The following is a 21,407-nucleotide window of genomic DNA, read 5'->3' on the forward strand; positions in this document are numbered from 1 at the left end:
CAGAACTACAGGCTTTGACTCTTGACTCTGTTTTTAAGAAGTGCATGCTTTGGGCCTGAAAAATTCCCATCTGGAAGCAATGGGGTCCTGCCGTCCCGCACGGGGAACCGCACGGTCTCCCGGGTTAGAAATGACGAAAGGGGATAAAGACAGGAACGAGGGGACGTCTGGCTGCGTCGCTTCGCTGTGCAGCAGAAATTGAAGGAACGTTATACATCAAATGTACTTTAATAAAAAATAAAAAGTAAGTATAACTTGGTCCCCATGCTGTACAGCGGGGAAAAAAAAAAAAAAAGACTCCCAGCTGGGAGGAAAGAGGTGCTCAGCCAGATTCTGATATTAGATTTCCTCTCCTGATTAAAAAAAAAAAGATGCAGTATTTTCCACGTCGTGAGCCCGCAGTAATTAGAAATGAGCAGCACAGAACGGAGGAACCCAGCTGGGTGGCCGCAGGAGGTGGCGATGCGACGAAGAAAGCAAGGCTGCAAAGCGACCTCCAAGGACAAGGTCCGACAGGGCTCCTCCCTTCGTGGTGTCCTCTGAGACACAGGGAGCGTCTGCACTTGAGGCAGAAGACAGGCCCTCCCCAAAGACACCTGCTCCCGTCTAAGGCCCCGAGGACGGCCACTAGAACGAGCTGGTCCCCAAGACGCCAGCCTTGAGCAGACCCAGAAGTTCAGGGACGGTTCAGAGACAACAAGCGGGGCAAACCGTCCAGCAGGCAGGACGCAGGCAGGATGATGACGCTCGCTGTCTTCCAAGCTTGATCCCCGTGCCCAGCCCAGCTTGTCAAGAGTTGTGTGACCAAGGCAGCAGGAAGGGCAATCGGGGCGCTAAGGACATCCCCTCCGCCCCGCCAGGTTCTTCCCCAACTGAGGGCAGAAGCAAGGACCTGAGGAAGACCAGCTGAGGCACCGGCTTTACCAACAGGCTTCTGGGGACCCCCCCCCAACTCATCACCTGACCTCTAGCGGTCACCTGGGCAAGCGTACAGGCTGCCCCGCCGCCCTCACGGCCCCCTTTGGAGTCCTGGAGAAAGCGTCTTATGCCAGGATGGCATCACTAATACGGCCCAGAGGGTGGTCAGCCTAGCCAATCAGGTGGGGGAGGCAAGCGGGCAGAGACCAAAGCCGGGTGTTCGGTCCGTCCTGGTCCCCCGCATTTCAGCAAAGCTTTTATTGGGGTGGCCAGGGACACACAAGGGAGGCACAGTGGGTTAAGGTTGCAGCATTGTCACTTTAGTGGCTTGGGTCACATCTGTGGCGTGCATTTGATCCCTGGCCCTGGAACTGCAGCATGTGGTCTGCATGTTTGGCGATAAGAGGAACTGGCAGGCCGGCCGGGCAGCAGGTATGCCAACGGGGTAAAGGCCTTGAACTTATCTTGTAGGCAGTGGGAGCCATTAAAGACTTTTTTTGGCTTCTGAAAAAAAGTTTTTCTCAACAATTAAGAAAAATTTCAAATAATCCAAAAAGTTGAAAACATTGCACGGTGGACACTCACATACCCACCATCTGGGGTCTGTAACACTTTACTTTTTTTTGGGGGGGGGGCCTGCATCTGTGGCATGTGGACGTTCCCAGGTTAGGGCTCAAATTGGAGCTGTAGCTGCCAGCCTATGTCACAGCCACAGCCTCGCCAGGTCTCAGCTGTGTCTGCCACCTACACCACACCCGCAGCAACGCTGGGTCCCTGACCCACGGAACGAGGCCGGGACACTAGTCGGGTTTGTCTCTGCGGAGCCACAACAGAAACTCCACATTTTATGTCATTTGCTTTATCATATGTCCATCCAGCCCTCTCTCGGTCCCACCTTATTTTTCTGATGCATTTCAAAGTACTCCTCGGAGATCAGTACACTTCACCCCTAAATACACCGTACCCTCGAGTTCCACATCTGCTCGTGATTCCAGGTCAAATTCGGTAACATACACACCTCATGCGCACCCTTCACAGGTTTTCACAGATGCATTAAGACAATGACCCAAGGAGCGGTGATATGGGCCTGGGCTCGAAGGGCAGGGCAAAGAGAAAGAATATTCTAGATTCAAAAGGTACTAGGGGAGAGGACTTCGGGCATGAGGCAGTCAGCAAATCTTCTTCTCAAAAAGCAACGATAATCCTGGACAACCAAAGACAGCCCTTCAGGAGACGGGCATAGTGCCTGTGCCGAGAGTTGGAATCTGTGGCCTTTTCCCAGGGCTGCTCTCATCTCCCCTTCTTCCCGGGCCTTTCAGCAGCTCGTTCACCTGCAGAGAGGCAGGCAAGCCGTGAAAGCCAGCCGCTGCACTGCACCTGCCAAACGAAACGGGACTTGGAGCGCTGTCAGTAATGTCGCCGTCTCAGGGGCAAATGAGAGGGAGAGGCGAGATAACCATAGGGGCTTGAGAGGGCGGGCCAGACATCAGTGGAACAGAACTGAGAGTTCAGAAACCAACTCTTACACATTTATGGCGTGTTGATTTTCACCAAAGCAGCCAAGACAATTCAGTGGGGAAAGGTCCGTCGTAGTGGTGCCAGGACAACTGGATATACACATGCAACAGAATAAAGGTGGACCCCTACTGCACACCGTCTACAGACGAAAGACAGAACAAGGGCCTAAATGTAAAAGCTCGACCTATAAAACTCTCAGAAGAAGGCGTAAGGAAAAATATTCATGAATGTGGTTCTTCTTAAACACCAAAGCATGATCCATAAAAGGAAAAAAAAAGGATAAACCAAACTTTATAAAAAACCTTTTTATTTGATAAAAAACTATTAACAAAAAGGCAAGTCGCAAACTAGGAGAAAATATTTTCAAAGTCAAATACCTGATAAAGAACTGATATCCAGGCTGAAAATACAACTGATAAACGCAAACTTAATTTTTTAAATAGGCAAAACAAACAAACAAACAAAAACCTGAACAGACTTTCCAGAACAATAGAAAATAAGTATAAAAAGATGCTCATCATTTCCCATCAGGGAAATACAGAGGAAAAAACCATGACATACCCCCAGGCACCTCTTAGAATATGCCTCAAATAAAAAAAAAGCCCGACTGGTGACAATTGCTGATGAGGACGTGGAACAGGAGTGACGGTACAGCCACTCTAGAGGAAAGCGGGGGATTCACTGTAAAGTTAAACACCGATTTCCCACATGACCCGGCAATCGTACACCCAAGTATTTACCCATATGGACCAAAAACCTGCAGGTTTACAGCAGCTTGATTCATAGTCACCAAAAACTGAATGCAACCCAGACGTCCTTCAATAGGTGAACTGGATAAGCTGTGCCACATCCAGACTATGGAATATACTACTTGCCGCGATAAAGAAAGGACTTATCAAGCCATGAAAAGACATGGAGAACCCTTCAATGCAGTGAAAGCAGCCCATCTGGAAAGGCTACATAACATGGGATTCCAACGCTATGACATTCTGGAAAAGGCAAAACTATAGAGACGATAAATACATTAGTGGCTGCACGCACAGACAACAGATTAGGGTTGAGGAAAGAGAGAGGAGCTGTGTCTCAAAGCGGTGTACAGGAGAACTCTTCCGGTGGCAGAACTATTCCGTATGGTATTTGGGTAGTGGACACGTGACTGTGTGCATTTGTAAAAACCCACACAACTGCATATACCAGAGTGCCCTTTAAAGTACGCAAGCCAAAGAACAAAGTGAAACAGTAACTGGGGTGGTAGGGGATCCCGGGCTGTAATGCCAACTGTGACAAATGCACCTGCATTATAAACATAGGTCATAACTGCACGGAACAGAGGGTGAATAAAGGAGCTGTCTAAGTAACTTTTAACAAACGGTATTTTGACTGAAACGGTCGGGTAAAGACAAAAGAAGAAAAACGAGCACTAGACTGTGAAGTTGTTCAGGGGTTTGGCTTAACAATTCTGATTGTGCGAATCATGAACAGTACCAGAACTGGTCAAATAAGCAACGAGTTGATGGATGGTAGGTTTTTCACTGTCAGAGGAGGAAGCTGCAGATAAGCTAGAAAAGAATACTACAACATGTCTCCAACTGCAATCGACTGCCAAAGGGCTTAAGTAGGAACTCAAGTTTAAGGTCATACAGATGCTGATAGATACTTATGTATACGTGGTCTAAAATACACCCATATACTTCCCCATTTCCTACTTCTGCTCACTTTGAGGGCACAGAACTAGCGACATCCTTCTAATGAATACACTCAACATCCAGACTTTGGTTTCTAATACCCTTCCATTCCAGTGGGTAAGAGACTAACACAGGAAACTGGACACCCAAGGAAAGAGACCCAGCAGGCAACAGTGTTTACAAAGAAGGGGATGAGACCAAGAGGAGAGAATGTGAAGGAGGAGGTGGTCACTCAAGTAAAATTCTGCACAGGTCACATGGGACAGAGGGCTGTGACCACCAAGAAGTCACTGGGGACCAGAGGGCAACTCTGGGGGAAGAAGAGTAGAGGCTTGAATACACTAGGGTGTAGACCACAGAGGGGTCAAAGAGGAGCTGCAACTGACTAGGCTCAGGCATCTCAGTCAGTGAAAATGCAAAACATGGGGTGCCTACAGGGACATTAGAAATGTTTTCTCCAGAAAAAATATATAACTGAGGACATATTTCAGAAATACAGGAATTCCCTTGTGGTGCAGGGGGTTAAGGATCCAGCATGGTCACAGCAGCAGTTTGGGTTGCTGTTGTGGATTCAATTGGATCCCTGGCCCTGGAACTTCATGTTCCCCCGCCCCCCAAAAAGACCCAACTAGAGTTTTGGAGTGTCTGTGCCTAAAACCCAAGGTTAGAAAATGCATGAATTAGGATTATTTTTATGCTGAAGATCATTTATTTAAATGTGATGTCTTATCTTCATACGTGTCAATGGCACGTTTGCATAAAAGGTCGTGTCTGAGAATTTCATCGTGAGCTTACCATAACTGTGTTTCAATGTCACACTGTATTTTTGTATTTTTTGCTGGGATTTTTTTCTATTTTCCGTTACTGACGCCTATCATGACAGATGGTATAACTTAGCTAACAACTGATTACTCTGTACATGAGAAGTTCAAATACGAGCCTAATTAGAGAATTTCCTAACACTTCCTCCTTGCTGAAACATGTACTTTTAATAAGGAAACCCCTCGACGTGTCACTCACGCTTCCTTTGTGTGCGTGCTCACACACACTACCACTGCTCCTTTCTGGAAATACCATTTGTCACCCGGGAGTAATTGGCTCATTTGCTAGCTTTGCCCTTTAAATGGTCCATGTTCTCCCGACACCTGTGAGTTTCATCAAGAGGTTTTTAGAGCTTTTGACTCAAAACGAAGGACAGACTTGACCACACACTATCCTTTCATCGGAAGATGACACTGTTCCCGTGTGAAAGACACACGGTTCCTGCACAAAAGGAGCAAATGCCAGCATCGCAGCCTGGACCGTGGGGCGTGTAGCAGGCTTACACCAGATGCGCTCGTAAGCTGCTGTCACAGCCATACCACAAGTCACAACCACAACAAGGTATCACCACAAAATGCATCACCCCCAACGACAAGGTATAATCCTGACACATCCAAGTCACAATAACAAATTATAAGCTTAACTTAGTTTGTCACATCACGTCTGGCTAAGATTGCCCCCACACTAGGATCAGACCTTGACAATATATTCAGATAAAAGGTTTCGGAGTTCCCAGTGTGGCACAGTGGTTTAAGAGTCTGACTGCAGCAGCTCAGGCTCAGTGCAGTGGGTTGAGGATCCAGCGTTGCTGCAGCTGTGGCATATAGGTCACAAGTGTGGCTCAGATCCGGTCCCTGGCCCAGGAACTTCCATACACCGCAAAATCTAATGGAATCTGAATAAGGGCTATATACATGACTTAATAACAATATTGCAGTGGTGTCAACTTGCTGGTTTTGACAATGTCGCTGTGGTTAGGGTAAAATACCATCGGGGGGAGTTCCCGTTGTAGCACCGTGGAAACTGAATCCGACTAGTATCCACGAGGATGCGGGTTCAATCCCCAGCCTCGCTCAGTGGGTCAGGGAGCTGGTGTTGCCGTGAGCTGTGGTGTAGGTCGCAGACATGGCTTGGATCCCGTGTTGCTGTGGCTGTGGTGTAGGCTGGCAGCTGTAGCTCTGATTCGACCCACCCCTAGCCTGGGAACTTCCATATGCTGCAGGTGAGGCCCTAAAAAGCAGAGAAAAAAAAAAAAAAAGGTATCATCAGGGGAAGCTGGGTGAAGGGTGGATAGGAATTCTCCTGAACAATTTATTTTTTTTTTAACAACGTCTTGTGAGTGAGACTATTTCAAAATAAAAAGCTGTTTTACCAGATGTCTGGCTTGCTCTGGGCCTCTGAGAAACCTCCTTAGCATGCGCTCTGCTCTCCCCGGCCTGAGAGGGACAGGCTCCCCGGGTCGGGAGGGCGATTCCCAGCGAGTCCGCTGACCTTTGGTCACCGGAACCGGTGCGGCCCCAGCCGGCGGCCTCTGCCGACGGACACAGCATCCCCTGCAGCAGCTGGTTTAGCCGATGGGCTTACAGAGCCCCCTCCCCGGCACCGTGAGCCCCAGCGACCTGGCCGCTGTGGGGTCGTATCTTTAACGAGAACGGGGTGTCTGGCCAGATCCGAGCTCCTACCTTTACCCTTGTCAGGTCTGTATTCGCCGCCCCCTAAGATGTCTTCAAGATCCTTGTCCGAAAAACCTGGAGCAAACAGAACACATCTCAATGTCAAAGAACACTTCTCAGTGACAAGCAATTTGGTGGTGGCTATTGTCCAACGTCGCCTAAGAGTGTCCTTGAGGAGTGCAGCCGGCAGAACCCTCAAGCCGCCCCCCAGATCCCCTCCGCCAGTGAACACCCCCCAGCGCCCCGTCCCTGTGCGTGCGAGCGGGGCCGGGACAGGGACGGCCGCCACCCGCGCTCAGGTTGTCACACACCCAGGTGAAGGGACTGTGCAGGGGTCATTAAGCTACGCCCTCAATTTAACTTGGCATTAATCAAAAGGGAGCTTTCCTCGGGGGGCCCTGGGACCGAGTGAGCCCTTTCTAACAGGGCGGAGGTCTTCCCAGGCTCAAACACTGGAGGCGGTAGAGTCACCTTCCTCTCCCACTCCCCCTGCCCTTCCCCCACCCCCCTTTGGGCTCTGTTTCCCTCCCAATTTTTTTTTTTTTTTTTGTCTTTTGTCTGTTTAGGGCTGCACCCGCGGCATATGGAGGTTCCCAGGCTCGGGGTCGAATCGGAGCTGGAGCCACTGGCCTATGCCAGAGCCACAGCAATGCCAGATCCGAGCTGCGTCTGCGACCTACACCACAGCTCACGGCAACGCCGGATCCTCAACCCACGGAGAAAGGCCAGGGATCGAACCCGCCACCTCATGGTTCCTAGTTGGATTCGTTAACCACTGAGCCACGAGGGGAACTCCCCACTTGTCTTAAAGAAGCAAACAGCCATTAGTTGTAGAACTGCAAGGAAATGGTATTCTGCCAACAATCACACGAGCTTGGAAGACAACCCAACTTGAGACGAGACCCCAGGCCTGGATGGCGCCATGACTGCAGCTGTGTGAGGCCCCGAAAGGAAAACCCAGCTTAGCTGCGCCTGAACTCCATGCCAAAGGCGACTGTGAGATAACAAAAGGGTATCATCTTCACTCGCTGTTTGTGACACTCTGTTACGCAGCAAAGACAACTAAGACAAAGACACGAAAAGGTGCTTTTAGTATAGTTCAACCGCTGATACACCACCCCTTTCAATATTCTGGGTGATGGAATGGAAGGCGTGCTTAAAGCATCTCTGTTCCATTCAAGGTACCATAGCTGAGTCAACAAAGCTCATCTGCGATAGTTTCTCTTTCTTTCCTTTTTTTTGCTTTTTAGGGCCACACTTGTGGCACATGGAAGTTCCCAGGCTAGGGGTGGAATAGGAGCTGCAGCTGCCAGCCTACACCACAGCCACAGCAATGCCAGATCTGAGCCTCATCTGCAACCTGCACCACAGCTCACGGCGACGTTGGATCCATAACCCCCTGAACGAGGCCAGGGATTGAACCCACATCCTCATGGATCCTGGTCAGATTCATTAACCGCTGAGCCATGAAGGGAACTCCAGTGGTTTCAATTCTGAATTGTCTTAGCTGTTTTCTGTCATGGAAGAACTAGAAAGAAAGAATCATGGGCAGACTCTGGCTACGGTGGCTTTTGAATATTTGGCGGATGTTTTCCCGCAAATGAATGAAATGAGGCTGTCACTTAAAAACCACTGGCAGCACTTGTTGCCAAAGATCACATTTCATACAAAAAGCAGAATTGGGAAAAATCTGTATCTACCCCTGCGAGCTTAACAGCTTCCCAATATTTAGTGACTTTTTCTAATGAGCTGGCTGGTGATACTAACAAATGTGAATTAGGGTTTTTCAGAATGAAATATGGCATTATTTCGAAGTTCAAAAGACCTCAGAATATCCATACTTTCCAAATGACTAAAGCACAAATGCGCAAAACCACAAATGGGTAAAAGTTCCATTAAAAGTGTGAGAGAGACCCTGTGGGGTTTAAGGAAATCGAGGGTGGAAAATCCGGAGATAGACTTTCACCTTCCCCACTGTACTTAACCTCTAAGACACAGCCACTGGTCGAGTATGGGCGTCTTACCAAAGGCAAATTACACGAATCAATGACATGAAAAGGCTATTACAATAGTCTTCCTCTTCTCAACTGCGTATCGATATGAGGCCGGATTTCCTTCGTATGCATCAACCATAACAACATGTCACAACGGAGTCCAGAAGCAGATGTGAGAGTCCAGCTCTTCCACTGAGATACAGACATTAGAGACATTTGCAAAAATGCACAACGATGCCACTCTCCTCGCTAAATTTTCTTTTTATCTCGCCATGGTTATTTCTTATAAAATAGACCATTTATGCTAATATGTATGGGTTTCTTGTTCATTTGAAATTAATTTTTTTCGGTTTTAACTTGAAAGATGGCAAACTTGGATCGATGCAACCCACGTGACCAAAAGCCCTTGAGAAAGTCCCTAATTTTGAGGACCGCTGTTTGATAACCGTCATTGGGGGTTTCTCCCGGGCCTTGAAGTGCCCCCAGCTCTGCTGGGCCCGGAGTGGCTCTGTGGCTGTTGTAGCTGAGAAGCTACAGTACTGGCCTGTGACTCACCTCCTCCTCCTGGACTCGGTTTCCTGCGGCCATCGTCTTGATCGTTTCCATCCAAGGCATCAGCCAAGTCAAAATCACTGCCTTCAGGGGGCGCCAAAACATAAAGGAGAGAGTCAACTGGTTAAATTACAGGTAGCTCATTTAGACACTGCCCCACAGGGAGCTCCACGGGGTCCTTCCTCAGTGCCCTCCCTCAGAGCAGCCGTGTTACCTGCAGGCTTTGCTGGAGCCCTGGTCACTCCAGGTCTCTTGGTTGTCGTGGTGACGCGGTCCCATCTCTCTAAAACAGGGGAGGGGGACAGCAAGGGGAGCGCATTTAGGAACAAAATACAGGAGCCACTGCACGGCTCAGGGAAGTCACAGCATGAGGACAGCACCCCGTCTTGGTCCTTGAGGCCTCCGAAGAGTCACTCTGAGGATGATGAAGAGATGTAAGCAGGTTTAGATCAGATGTGTTCTGCTCCCTTTTCTTTAGAGAATGGGTAGGGAGGGAGACGCGACCCCACATTTGACCTGGCAGTTTGGGGCTTGAGTGCAGATCTGCCAGAGATGGCCGTGTGAGTCAAGGAGGTCCAGAGCTTGAGCATAACCCCTGAAAGTTCTCAGCTTTGGTTTCCACCACTCTCAACCTGGCACCACAATCACAGATAATACTGCCCGGGGATGAACTGACGTTATGTCCCCAGTAGGGTACGGGAATGTCTTATAAGCTGAAAGTGGTTATAACACCACAAAATAGTTTATATAAGTGTGGTTGCTGCTGTAGTATTAGGCCTTTCAGCTCAACCATATTCCTTTAAAATTATAGGCTTCTTTCATATCAATTACATGGCATGCCATGCAGGAGTCTTCTAACAGATTCTTTTCTTAAACATCAAGACTATGCTGTTAAGCAAAATTAAAAGAAAAATTAAAAAGCCAAAAAATGGGGCTATGCCGTTTCTACAGTTAGAAGTAGTAGAGGGAAATGAAATTTAACTACTAATAGGAAAGGCAGAGATGAAACATGTTTAGCTTTATACACAGCAATCACTCAATAATTAATGAGCTATTCCAAAAAAAAAAAAAAACCCTGGCAAAAACAGAAATTGGTTGAATGTAAAAGGATGGATAAGGTTGGCTATGCACACAGCAATGAAAAGAGAGCTCCTGGAGGAGCTATACTACTAGCAGATGAAACTGTCTGTAGACAAAAATTGTTTACCAGAATGAAGAGTGACATTTTATAATAAAGAAAGGATAAACCCAGAAAGAAGATATAAAATCTTGAACATATGTGCACCTAACAACAGAACTCAAAAATATATGAAGCAAAACACAACAGGACTGAAGGGAAGGACAGACAATTCAACAACAGCCGAAGATCTCAATATGATCCTTTCAATCATAGACAGAACAGGGAGAAAAACAATGAGGAGACGTAAGATTTGAACAACACTATAAGCCAACTAGATCTACCAGACATCTAGAGAACACATTCCCCCCAGACAGGAAACACATTCTACTCGATTATACATGGAACATTCTCCAATACAGACCACATGCTAGGATGTAAAACAAATCTCAATATATTGTAAAAGCCTGAAATCATACAAATTGTGTTCTTCGACCACAAAAGAATGCAAAGAGAAATCATTAACAGAAGGGCATTTGAAAAACTCCCAGTTGTATGGAAATTAAATAACACACTCCTAATAAACAATGGGTCAAAGAAGAAATCACAAGAGAAACTGCCAGATATATAAAGATGAATGACAATAAAAATACAACATACTAAAACTTATGTCACAGCAAAGACACCATCGACAAAACAAAAACATACTGAATGGAAGAAAATATTTGCAAAAGGTATGACTGATAAGAGATTAACATCCAACATATATAAACAGTTCATACAACTCAACATCAAAAAACTCCAAAAGACCTGATTAAAAAGTGGACAGAATCGAACATTTTTCCAAAGAGGAAATGCAGATAGCCAATAGACACATGAAAAGATGCTCAACATCACTAACAGAGATAGGCAAATCAAAATCATGAGACACCACCTCACACCTGTCAGAATGGCTATCATCAAAAAGAACACAGATAGGGGAGTTCCTGCCATGGCTTGGCAGGTAACAAACCCAACTAGCGTCCATAAGGATGCAGGTTCGATCCCTGGCCTCACTCAGGGCGTTAAGGATCCAGCATTGCCATGAGCCATGGTGTAGGTTGCAGACGTGGCTCGGATCTGGCGTAACTGTGGCTGTGGTGTAGGCTGGCAGCTCCAGCTCTGATTCGACCCCTACCCTGGGAACATCCATATGTCATGGGTATAGCCCTAAAAAGACAAAAGACCCCCCCCTCCAAAAAAAAAACCCCACACACAAACAGGAAATACTGGTGAGGAAGTGGAGATAAGGGAACCCTCGTACACTCTTAGGAGGAATGTAAATTGGTGCAGTCACTGCGGAAAACAGTATGGCGATTTCCAAAAAAACTTAAAGTAGAACTTCCATATGACCAAGCAATTCTACTCCTTGGTGTATATCCAAATAAAACAAAAACTTGAGAAAAAAATACATGCACCTCAATGTTCACAGCAGCATTATTTACAATTGCCAAGATATGGAGCGACCCAAAGTCCATCAACAGATGAATGGGTAAAGATGTGGTATATATACAATAGAATACTACTCAGCCATGAAAAAGAATGAAATGTTGCCATTTCCAACAACATGGATGGACCTGGAGGGTATTATGCTAAGTGAAATAAGTCAGAGAAATGCAAATACTGTATGATATCACTTATATGTGGAATATAAAAAATACAACAAACTTGTAAGCGTAAAAAGTAAACAGACTCACAGATATAGAAAACAAAGTGGTAGTTACCAGTGAGAAGAGGGAAGGGGGTGAGGCAAGATAGAGAAGGGGATTAAGAGGTGCAAACTATTATGTACAAGACAAGCTACAAAGGAGTTCCTGTCGGGCCGCAGTGGATATGAATCTGACTAGGAACCATGAGGTTGAGAGTTCGATTCCTGGCCTTGCTCAATGGGTCAAGGATCTGGCGTTGCTGTGAGCTGTGGTGTAGGCCAGTGGCTGTGGCTCTGATTCGACCCCTAGCCTGGGAACCTCCATATGTGCTGCAGGTGCGGTCCTAAAAGGACAAAACAAAACAAAACAAAAAAAAGACAAGCTGTAAGGACATATTGTACAACACGGGGAATACAGCCAATACTCTCTAATAACTAGAATTGGAGTGGAACTTTTGAACTTGTGAGTCGCTGAATTGTACCCTGGTAACTTACATAATACTGTACATCAACCATCCTCCCATGAAAAAATGGGCAAAGGACTTAGACGTTTCTACAAAGAAAACATACAAGTGGCCAACAGGTGCCTGAAAAGATGCTCAGCAGCACTACTTATCAGGGAAATGCACATCGAAACCACAATGAGGGAGTTCCCGTTGTGGCACAGCAGAGACAAATCCAACTAGTATCTTTGAGGATGCGGGTTCGATCCCTGGCCTTGCTCAGTGGGTCAGGGATCCGATGTTGCCATGAGCTGTGGTGTAGGCCAGCAGCTGCAGCTCTGACTTGACCCGCAGGCTGGGAACATCCATATGCCACAGGTGCGGCCCTAAAAAAAAACAAAAACCCTCCATGAGACATCACCTCACACTTGTTGGGATGACTGCTATAAAAAAACAAACAAACAAACAAACAAACAAAAACCAAAAAAACAAAGAAAAAAACCCAAAATAATGTGTTGATGAGAATGTGAGATGCTTGTACACTGTCAGTGGGAACGGGAAATGGTGCAACCACTATGGAAAACAGGATGGACGGTCCTCAAAAATGGAAAAAAGAACCACCATTCGATCTAGCAATCCTACTTCTGGGTGTACATCCAAAAGAAATGAAATCAGGATCTTGAAGAGGTAGCCACGTGTCCAAGTTCATTGCGGCATTATTCTCAAAAGCCATAATATGGAAACAAGAAGGGGCAATGAAAATGTGGGATGGAGTTCCCTGGTGGCTCAGTGGGTTAAGGATCTGGCATTGTCACTACAACGGATTGGGTGGCTGCTGTGGTGCAGGTTCGATCCCTGGCCTGGGAACTTTTACGTGCTGCAGGCACGGCCAAAACAAAAGTCAATATGGTATACACAGGCAAAGGGATATTACTCAGCCTTACAGGAAAATCCAGACCTTTGGAACAACCATGGATGGACCTGGAGGATATTATGCTAAATGAAGTAAGCCAGACACAAAAGGACAAATACTACCTGATTCTGCTTTTAGGAGGCATCTAAAATTGTCAAATTCACAGAGAGTGGAACGGGGGGCACCAGGGGCTCGGGGGAGAGGGAAACGCACGTCGAGTTATTCAAAGGGCGCAAAACTGGAGATGGGCGGGAAGGGAAAGAAGCTGGCAAGGGTTCGGGGAAACCGGAATCCTCATACAGCGCTGGCGGGAATGTGAAATGGTACAGCCACCGTGGAAAACGGTCGGCAGTTCCTCTGAAAGCTAAACGTGGAATGACCACAAGACCTTGTGATGCGCCTCTCGGGTCTATGCCCTCAAGAATGAAAAACAGGCATTCCAACAAGTACGTATACATGCGGGCATCATTTACAACAGCCGAAAGGCGGAAACAGGCCAACGCCCATCAACTGATGAATAGATAAAAGGGTGATGGATCCAGACAATGGAGGATCACTCAGGCATAAAGAAAGAATGAAACACGGATACGTGCTCCAAGGCGGATGGACCCCCAAGACATTATGCGTATGTGCAAGAAGCCGGAGAGCAAAGGTCACACGTCATATGATGCTGTTTGTATGAAAGAGCCAGGAGAGATCAACTGAGAGAGAAAGCGGACTGGTGAGTGACTGGGGCGCTCTGGACAGAGGTGGTGGACACTCGCTAATGGCAATGTCTTCAAAGGCCACTGAATTGTTTGCTTTAAAAGGACTCATTTTATATTATGTGAATTTTCCTTCCATCAGTTATTTACAAAGAGGGAAGAGTGTGCATCTACCAGAATTCGGTTTGAGGAGAGAGGGAAGCTGAGACGATGGAAGGTCTTTCTGTTAAAACAATCATACTCACTCCTTGGGGACTCACTCCTTTGGGGACACGACTGCACGCTTCGATGTGCCAGATACGCCAGGGGATGGGTTTTTACGGTAAGGAAGCCACCAGTGAGCACCTGCTGTCAGTGAGTACTGTTCTGAACTTTAGATGGTCAGTTTAGAGAAATTTTACATCAGTAATTTCCATTTGACTTTGCACCTGTAAAATGAAGACGGTGAACTTACCTGTCTACGTGAGGCTCTTTACGCGTATCTTATATTATGGTGACACGTAGAGTCAGAAAAAAGAAATTCTATCAGTGAAACCATGATTTGAGCAACTTTCAGAAAAGCAACGGCCACTTATGTAATATTAGCGTAGACGCCATATGACTCACACGGCTCCTGTGTAAAAATATTTGTTTTTTTAGCTTTAACGAAAATCAACTGAACGTAGAGGTTAAGGGTTTATTTTGGGACTCTCACTTCTGTTTCATCCATCTACACGTCTATCCTTAGCCGCACCACACCCGCTGGATCCCTAGGCTGCGTGGAGTTCTGCCCTGCTTTCTCGGGAGATCTGCAGGTGCCCGGCCAAGAGAGAGTGTTCCTTACACGCGAGGCGCTCGGAGCCTGAGCCTGCGCTGACGGAGAACGTGACTTTGGTTTGGGGGACTTTTTAAGATACTATTAACTACAGATTTTCTTGTTGCGAGCCTTTAAACGGGATTTATTATCATCCGTAGTTGAGAGGAGAAAAGCGTAGCGACTCATCAAGGAATGCGAGGAGTAGGGCAACAGCATCAAAGCTGCGAGCTCCTAAAATAAAGGCATCTATTTCTGGGAAGCCGTGCTCAAAACGACAAGCTTCGAAAGGCGCCTCTGAGGCTCAGCAAACGCTGCCAGGAGCGCAGCCCTGCAGTGTGTGCGGCCAGCAAACAGTCCACAGTGCTGGGCAGCACCCCACCCCCACCCCCAGATGTGGCTCAACGACGGTGCCATGGCACTTGGTGGAAATCAGGGCACCCAGAAGCAGCTTGATTTGGCAGGAGCAGAAGTGGGTTCCCCCATGAGATGATTACACACGGAAGGAAAAAGGGAGTGATGGGGGGAGAAGAGAGAGGAAGGGAGGAGGGAGTGAAAGCAGGGGAGAGGGAGGGGCGCACTTCTGAAAGCAGGCCTCGCCAATGTGGCGCAATGGGATGCGCCAGCGTCTCTGCAGCGCCAGGATGCAGGCTGGATCCCTGGCCTGGCACAGTGGGTTAAACAGGATCCAGCTTTGCCACAGCTGAGGCCTAAGTCACACCTGTGGCTTGGATCGGATCCCTGGCCTGGCCCAGAAACTCCACATGCCATGGAGTGGCCAAAAAAGAAAGCAAATTCTGAAAGCAACGTCATGAACCTTGAAGCTGTTTGCTGAGCGAAAGCAAGCAAACCTAAGTCCACACAGCTAGGACTCCACTGACATGTGCGCACAGGGAAGTCCAGAGACAGAGAGGACATCGGTGGGTGCCAGGGGCTGGGGACAGCGGGGAGAAGCAGGGGATCAGAGGGTAGTGAGGAAAGGGCACAGAGTTTCTTTTGCGGTGATGGAAGCGTTCTAAAATTGGCTGGAGTGACGGGTGCGCAACCACGCGAATATACTACAAAGCACTGAATTGTACATTTTTAACAAGCGAATGGTATGGTATGTGACCATCTCTAAATAAAGCCTTTTTATTTTTTTGCCCACACCCCATGGCATGCAGATGTTCCTGGGTCAGGGGTCGAACGTGCACCCCAGCCGTGACTGGAGCTACAGTAGGGACGATGCCAGATCCTTAACCACTAGGCCACCAGGGAACTCCTGAAGTGTTCACTTTAAATGCTTAATTTTATGTTATATGAATTTAACTGCGAGGCTACCAGGGAACTCCAAATTGCTATGGTTCTAAGCCGGCCAGTTTGTGGTCCTTTGTTACAGGCTGCTGTAACAGAGGAGACTAATACAGCTATAGATACATTCGCTCAGGTCTTCAATCCATACTGAATTTTTTAAAGTTGTGAAGTAATATGCATACAACCGAAATAAAAAAGCCCTACACATGTTCTATAAAACAAACAATCTTTGTGTACAGATGGACATGACAGCACAGACAACTAAACGGACTTAAGCGCTTCCCTCCGGGGATGGGAGCGGGTGCTGAAGGAAGGGGCGGGATCGAATGGAATACCAGCTTGACTTTCTAAGCATGTATGCATTTTTAAAAGAACAGTTTACATTTTTTTGCTCTCTTTAAAAAAAAAAAAAATTAAAGCGAACCTGATCACAAAGCTGAGCATTTGAGAGATTACATGTAGATACCATTTGAAGAAGAGCTGTTATAAAAAGATCCAAAAGGAGAAAGAACTCCCTTACCCACTTCAAAGTATCTTTTTCTGAGCTAGAAGCTGGCAAGTCACCCCAGTAAAGGCTATGACTCGAGCCCGAGAAAATCTTGCATCAGTTATTAAACATTTTTGGTATTCTTCACAAAGGAAGCTAAGGATTTTAAATATTCGGATTTTCTTTTAAATAATGCAACTTATGATAACCATGTTATATCTGATCAAGTGAAATACAGACCACCTGCTGCTTTGCTTTAACGTGTATTTGGAATGGATGCATATATTAAGCAGCATTATTTGCTTTTAATAGTTTGCTTTTCTACTCACGCTTTGCTGAGGACGTTTCCCTTGGATAGAAATCATCATTGTCCCCGGAGCCTAAAAATTAAAAAAAAAAAAAAAATTAAATTTAACTATCTTTCCACAAAACAAAATAATAGTGAAATACTTTCGTCATGGTCCTTTCCCTTTAGACAGGGCCATGCAGGTAACACCACAAAAAGAAATCAGCTGAAGCCACCCAAAGATACAACGGATAGATATCCTTCCATAAACAATTTAGTGCCACCAAAACAACCACCACCACCCCAGACTTCAGTCCACTGGAAGGCTGAAGGCTCAACTGCATGAAGCATGAATTACCATCGTATCAAAATCAGTCTTTATAGTATGATTTTTGCAACAGGGAATCCTGGAGCCCTAAGCTCCGCTAATAATGAGCCACGTTCTTTCACCCCAGCCCAGCTCTCACACCTACATCCAGACTAGTCTCTGTGACTGAGCACACATAGCCAAAAAAGCTCAGGGGAAGGGCTTCTCACAAGAGAATGCAACTGCAGACATGGACCCCCCCTGCCCAACCCTGCTTGCTATTGAACTTGGCCGCTTTCATTCCTTCTAAGCGAGCACAGAGTTTCCCAGCATATACATTACCTCTCAAGCAGAGCATTACGCGTGGACACTGAAACTGAACAACCAAATGGACAGCAGATTACAGAAGCCAGCCTTCTCACTACTGGAGAGGGAGGTGACAGATACGAGAAGGTTGGAAGGATCCATGTGATACTGGATTAGAATTGGAGACCTCCATATGAATCATGTTTAGCTTTATATATATAGACGGGTACACACTGAAACAGTCATACACATGTGTATACACGTGGGTTAGTACGCAGACACACATTCCCTTGTTCTGTTACATGAAAGGGCCTAGAAGCCACAACATCCCAGCAGCGATGAAGACGCACCCCGCATCCAGATCTTGGGTTCTAAGTACCACCTCTAATAAAAGGAACCAGACGTCCTTGGAGAGATTGCTGATTCTAGAATTGAGGCAGGAAATATCTGGATGAGCTTGGAGCATCTTACAGTGATAGGAAGTACTTTGAAAAAAATATTGATATTGGTGGGTATATGTCAGAAGGGGCAGAGGACCAACTGAAAGAGTTCTCAGTGGCTAAAGCTGAGACAATTTAAGCAACAAAATAAAGTGGCTGTTGGATAAGAACTCAAGTATAAAATAAATACCCTGGGAGTTCCTGCTGTGGCTCAGCCAGAAACCAATCCAACTAGTATCCACGAGGATGCAGGTTTGACCCTTGGCCTTGCTCAGTGGGTTAGGGATCCAGTGCTGCCATGAGCTGTGGTACAGGTCACAGAGGCGGCTCGGATCCTGCACTGCTGTGACTGTGGTGTAGGCTGGCAGCTGAAGCTCTGATTCGACCCTTGGCCTATGAACTCCCATGTGCCACGGGTGCAGCGCTAAAAAGCAAAAACATTCCTTCATTCAATATCCATGAGTCCATGCTGATATAAATAACTGAACAAAAACATAAGAAGGAGAGAATAGAAAAATTCGAAGAATTCATGCAGATATGTCTCCTTCAAGGAGGTGACGCCTAAGTCCCCGCTCCGTAAACGTCGAGTCCCTTCCGAGATTAGCGTGAGAAGGCAGGGGGAAGAGAAAGCAACCTCAGAATGGAGAGACCTGGCACACACTACATCGGCCCGGCGAGCAAGGGTGGCAGTACCAGGGATAAGCCACGCTGACAGTTCACTCCCTGGTCCCTGCGTGCTCCTCCTCCCAGGGCAGCGAAACTCTAACCACAAGGAAAACAGCAGACAAATTCCAAGGGAGGGGGATCCTACAAAACGCCTGACTAGTATGCCTCAAAACTGTCAAAGGCGTCAACAACAAAGTCTGAGAAACTGGCACAGCCCGAAGAGCCAAAGAAAAAGGTCCTTGAGTAAAAACTAAGGAAATCTGGACCAGAGTACGGACTGCGCTAATGACTACCCGCGTTGGGTCACTGATTGTGGCAGACGTGCCGTGCTGATACAAGAGGTTAACAACAAGGGAAGCCGGTTGTAGAGCACATGGGAACCCCATTAGCTTTGCATTATAAATCTAAAACTGCTCTAAAAAAGTTTAGTTTTAAAAATCCATTTCCGTTCCTGTCGTGGCTCAGTGGAAAGGAATCTGACTAGCATCCATGAAGATGCAGGTTCGATCCCTGGCCTCGCTCAGGGAGTAAAGGATCTGGCATGGCTATGGGGTGTCTCACAGACGAGTCTTGGATCCCGAGTTGCTGTGGCTGTGGTGCAGGCTGGTGGCTACAGCTCCGATTCTACACCTCGCCTGGGAACCTCCATATGCCACAGGTGCGGCCCCAAAAAGACAATAAAAATCCATTTCCTACACACACACAAAATATATATATATATATATAATAATAATAATAATAATAATAATAATAAAATAAGGGTAACCACTAAAAGAGGAGACATAGGATATATAACCTCTAACTCAGTCAAGATAAAAAAGGAGTTCCCGCTGTGGTGCAGTGGCTTAAGTGCTTGGGTCACTGCAGAGTTGTGGATTCGATCCCTGGCCTGACACACTGAGTTAAGGATACAGTGTTGCTGCAGCTGTGGCTTAGATCACAGCTGTGGCTGGCCTGGGAACCTCCACATGCTGTAAATGTGGCCATAAAAAAAAAGAAGAGACGAGAAAAGGAAAGAAAGGGTCAATGCCAACAACTAAAATTCAACAAGTGTCACCAAACAGAGAAAAGAAAAACATGTTAAAAAGACAACATGGACTTCAGCATAAAAACATGTACCATCCTAACAGTTAAAAGTGAGTATAGAGGAAGTCTCCTATCAAGAGGTAAATGGGATAAAAATTACCGTATGCTGTTGACAAAATATACACCTAAAACTATATATATATATGTTATATATATAAGAGAGAAATATGTACCAGATAAATGCTAATAGGAAGGAAGCAGATGTGGCAATATTAAGATAAGATAAAATTCAAGACTCAGATCTCTAAACAGGAAAAGAGTAATATTTTTTGGGAAAATCTACCAAGAAAATAAAAGTCATACACTTAATAACCCAGTTTCTAAAATTCAAAAGTACTCTTGCTTCTTGCTATGATAGATAGAATAACTGGTGTATCAGATTAGCCTTCCCATCATAAACAACCATACGCTAGACAAAACATGAGGTAAAAAGCTTTCCGTATTGAACAACAAGCACTGAGAGACTGTAGTCCCTGAGCTCAGGGGAAAACACGACAGCTAAATCCAACAGCTGTGCCCGGATTTCATCCTGAGCCTATCAAGATCATCACCGGGACAATCGGTGAAATCTGAGCGAGGTCTCTGGACCAGATGGTAATACCGAATCGCTGTCAATTTCCTGATCTTGATGGATGTACTACAGTCAGTGGAGGAGGGTGTCCTTGTTTGTAGGAAATGAACACTGAAGTAGCAAGAGGTAATCATGTTTGCGACTGACTCTGAAATGATTCAGGAAAAAAAGCATTTGGAGATACACACACAAACCAGAGCAAATATAGTAACACTGGGAAATCTAGGTGAACAGCAAATGGGAATTCCTTGGACTAGACATCACTGGAACAACTGGTGGAACTTGCAGTCTGAGGATTAGGTGCTATTAATGGATCGACGTTAATTTCCTTATTCAGATGCTTCCATTGATGATCTACAAAGGGATGCCCTTGTCTGTAGGAAATGCATTCTCAAGTATGCTGTGGGAGGAGGGATGAGAGGCCACGGTAACTAATATCCTCAACTTGTTAGGGGAGCCAACAAAGTTCCTTGTCTGTACTTGCAAGTCTCCTGCAGGTCTGTAATGGTTTCAACATTTAAAGAATTAAAATAATTTAAATATGCATATTTCTCAACCTAACAATTGGACTTCTAGGTACCTGTTACAGAAAAAGACTTGCACATCTGCCCAGAGAGGTATGTACATGGATGTTCATAGCAGTACTGCCTACAAAAGCAAAAAGAAATGGAAACCGACCACGTGCTCATCAAAGAACAGTTAAATGAAATGTGGTTCTTCAGTACAACGAAATCTTCTATAGTTGTTTAAAAGAATGGGATACTCTCGGCAAACTAGGACGGGAAGGGAATTTCCTCAACTTGATAAGGAATATCTACCAAAAAACCTACAGCTAACATGATACTTAAGGGTGAGAAACTAAAGCTGTACAAGATCAGGAACAAGGCAACGATGTCTCCTCTTACCACTGCTTTTCAACATCATACTGGCAGTCCCAGCTACTTCAATAAGGCAAGAAAAGGAAAAAAAGGAGTAACGGTTGGGAAGGAAGAAATAAAACTGTTTTTGTTTGCAGAGGACATTGATCACCTAAAAGAATCCACACACACACAGAGCCTAGCCCAAAACAAACAAAAACCTCCTGGAACTAGGAAGTAACTACAGCAAGGTTGCAGGATATAAGGTTAATGCAAAAGTCAATCAACT

General features: G+C 46.1%; 1 protein-coding gene across 6 annotated transcripts in view; it reads right to left on the reverse strand.

The window, feature by feature from the left end:
• Positions 1–21,407, reverse strand: part of CD99L2 (CD99 molecule like 2) — a 79,322-nt gene that overhangs the window by 13,841 nt on the left and 44,074 nt on the right. For all 6 annotated transcript variants that reach the window (XM_003135466.4, XM_003135467.4, XM_013991049.2 and 3 more), the window contains 4 exons: positions 16,929–16,979; positions 9,377–9,445; positions 9,166–9,246; positions 6,626–6,691 (listed from right to left, as the gene is read on the reverse strand). In XM_003135466.4, coding sequence (XP_003135514.1) covers positions 6,626–6,691; positions 9,166–9,246; positions 9,377–9,445; positions 16,929–16,979 — 267 coding nt within the window. The remainder of the gene's footprint in view (positions 1–6,625; positions 6,692–9,165; positions 9,247–9,376; positions 9,446–16,928; positions 16,980–21,407) is intronic.

The sequence above is a fragment of the Sus scrofa genome, chromosome X (assembly GCF_000003025.6).
Source record: "Sus scrofa isolate TJ Tabasco breed Duroc chromosome X, Sscrofa11.1, whole genome shotgun sequence".
In the NCBI taxonomy this organism is placed as follows: domain Eukaryota; kingdom Metazoa; phylum Chordata; class Mammalia; order Artiodactyla; family Suidae; genus Sus; species Sus scrofa.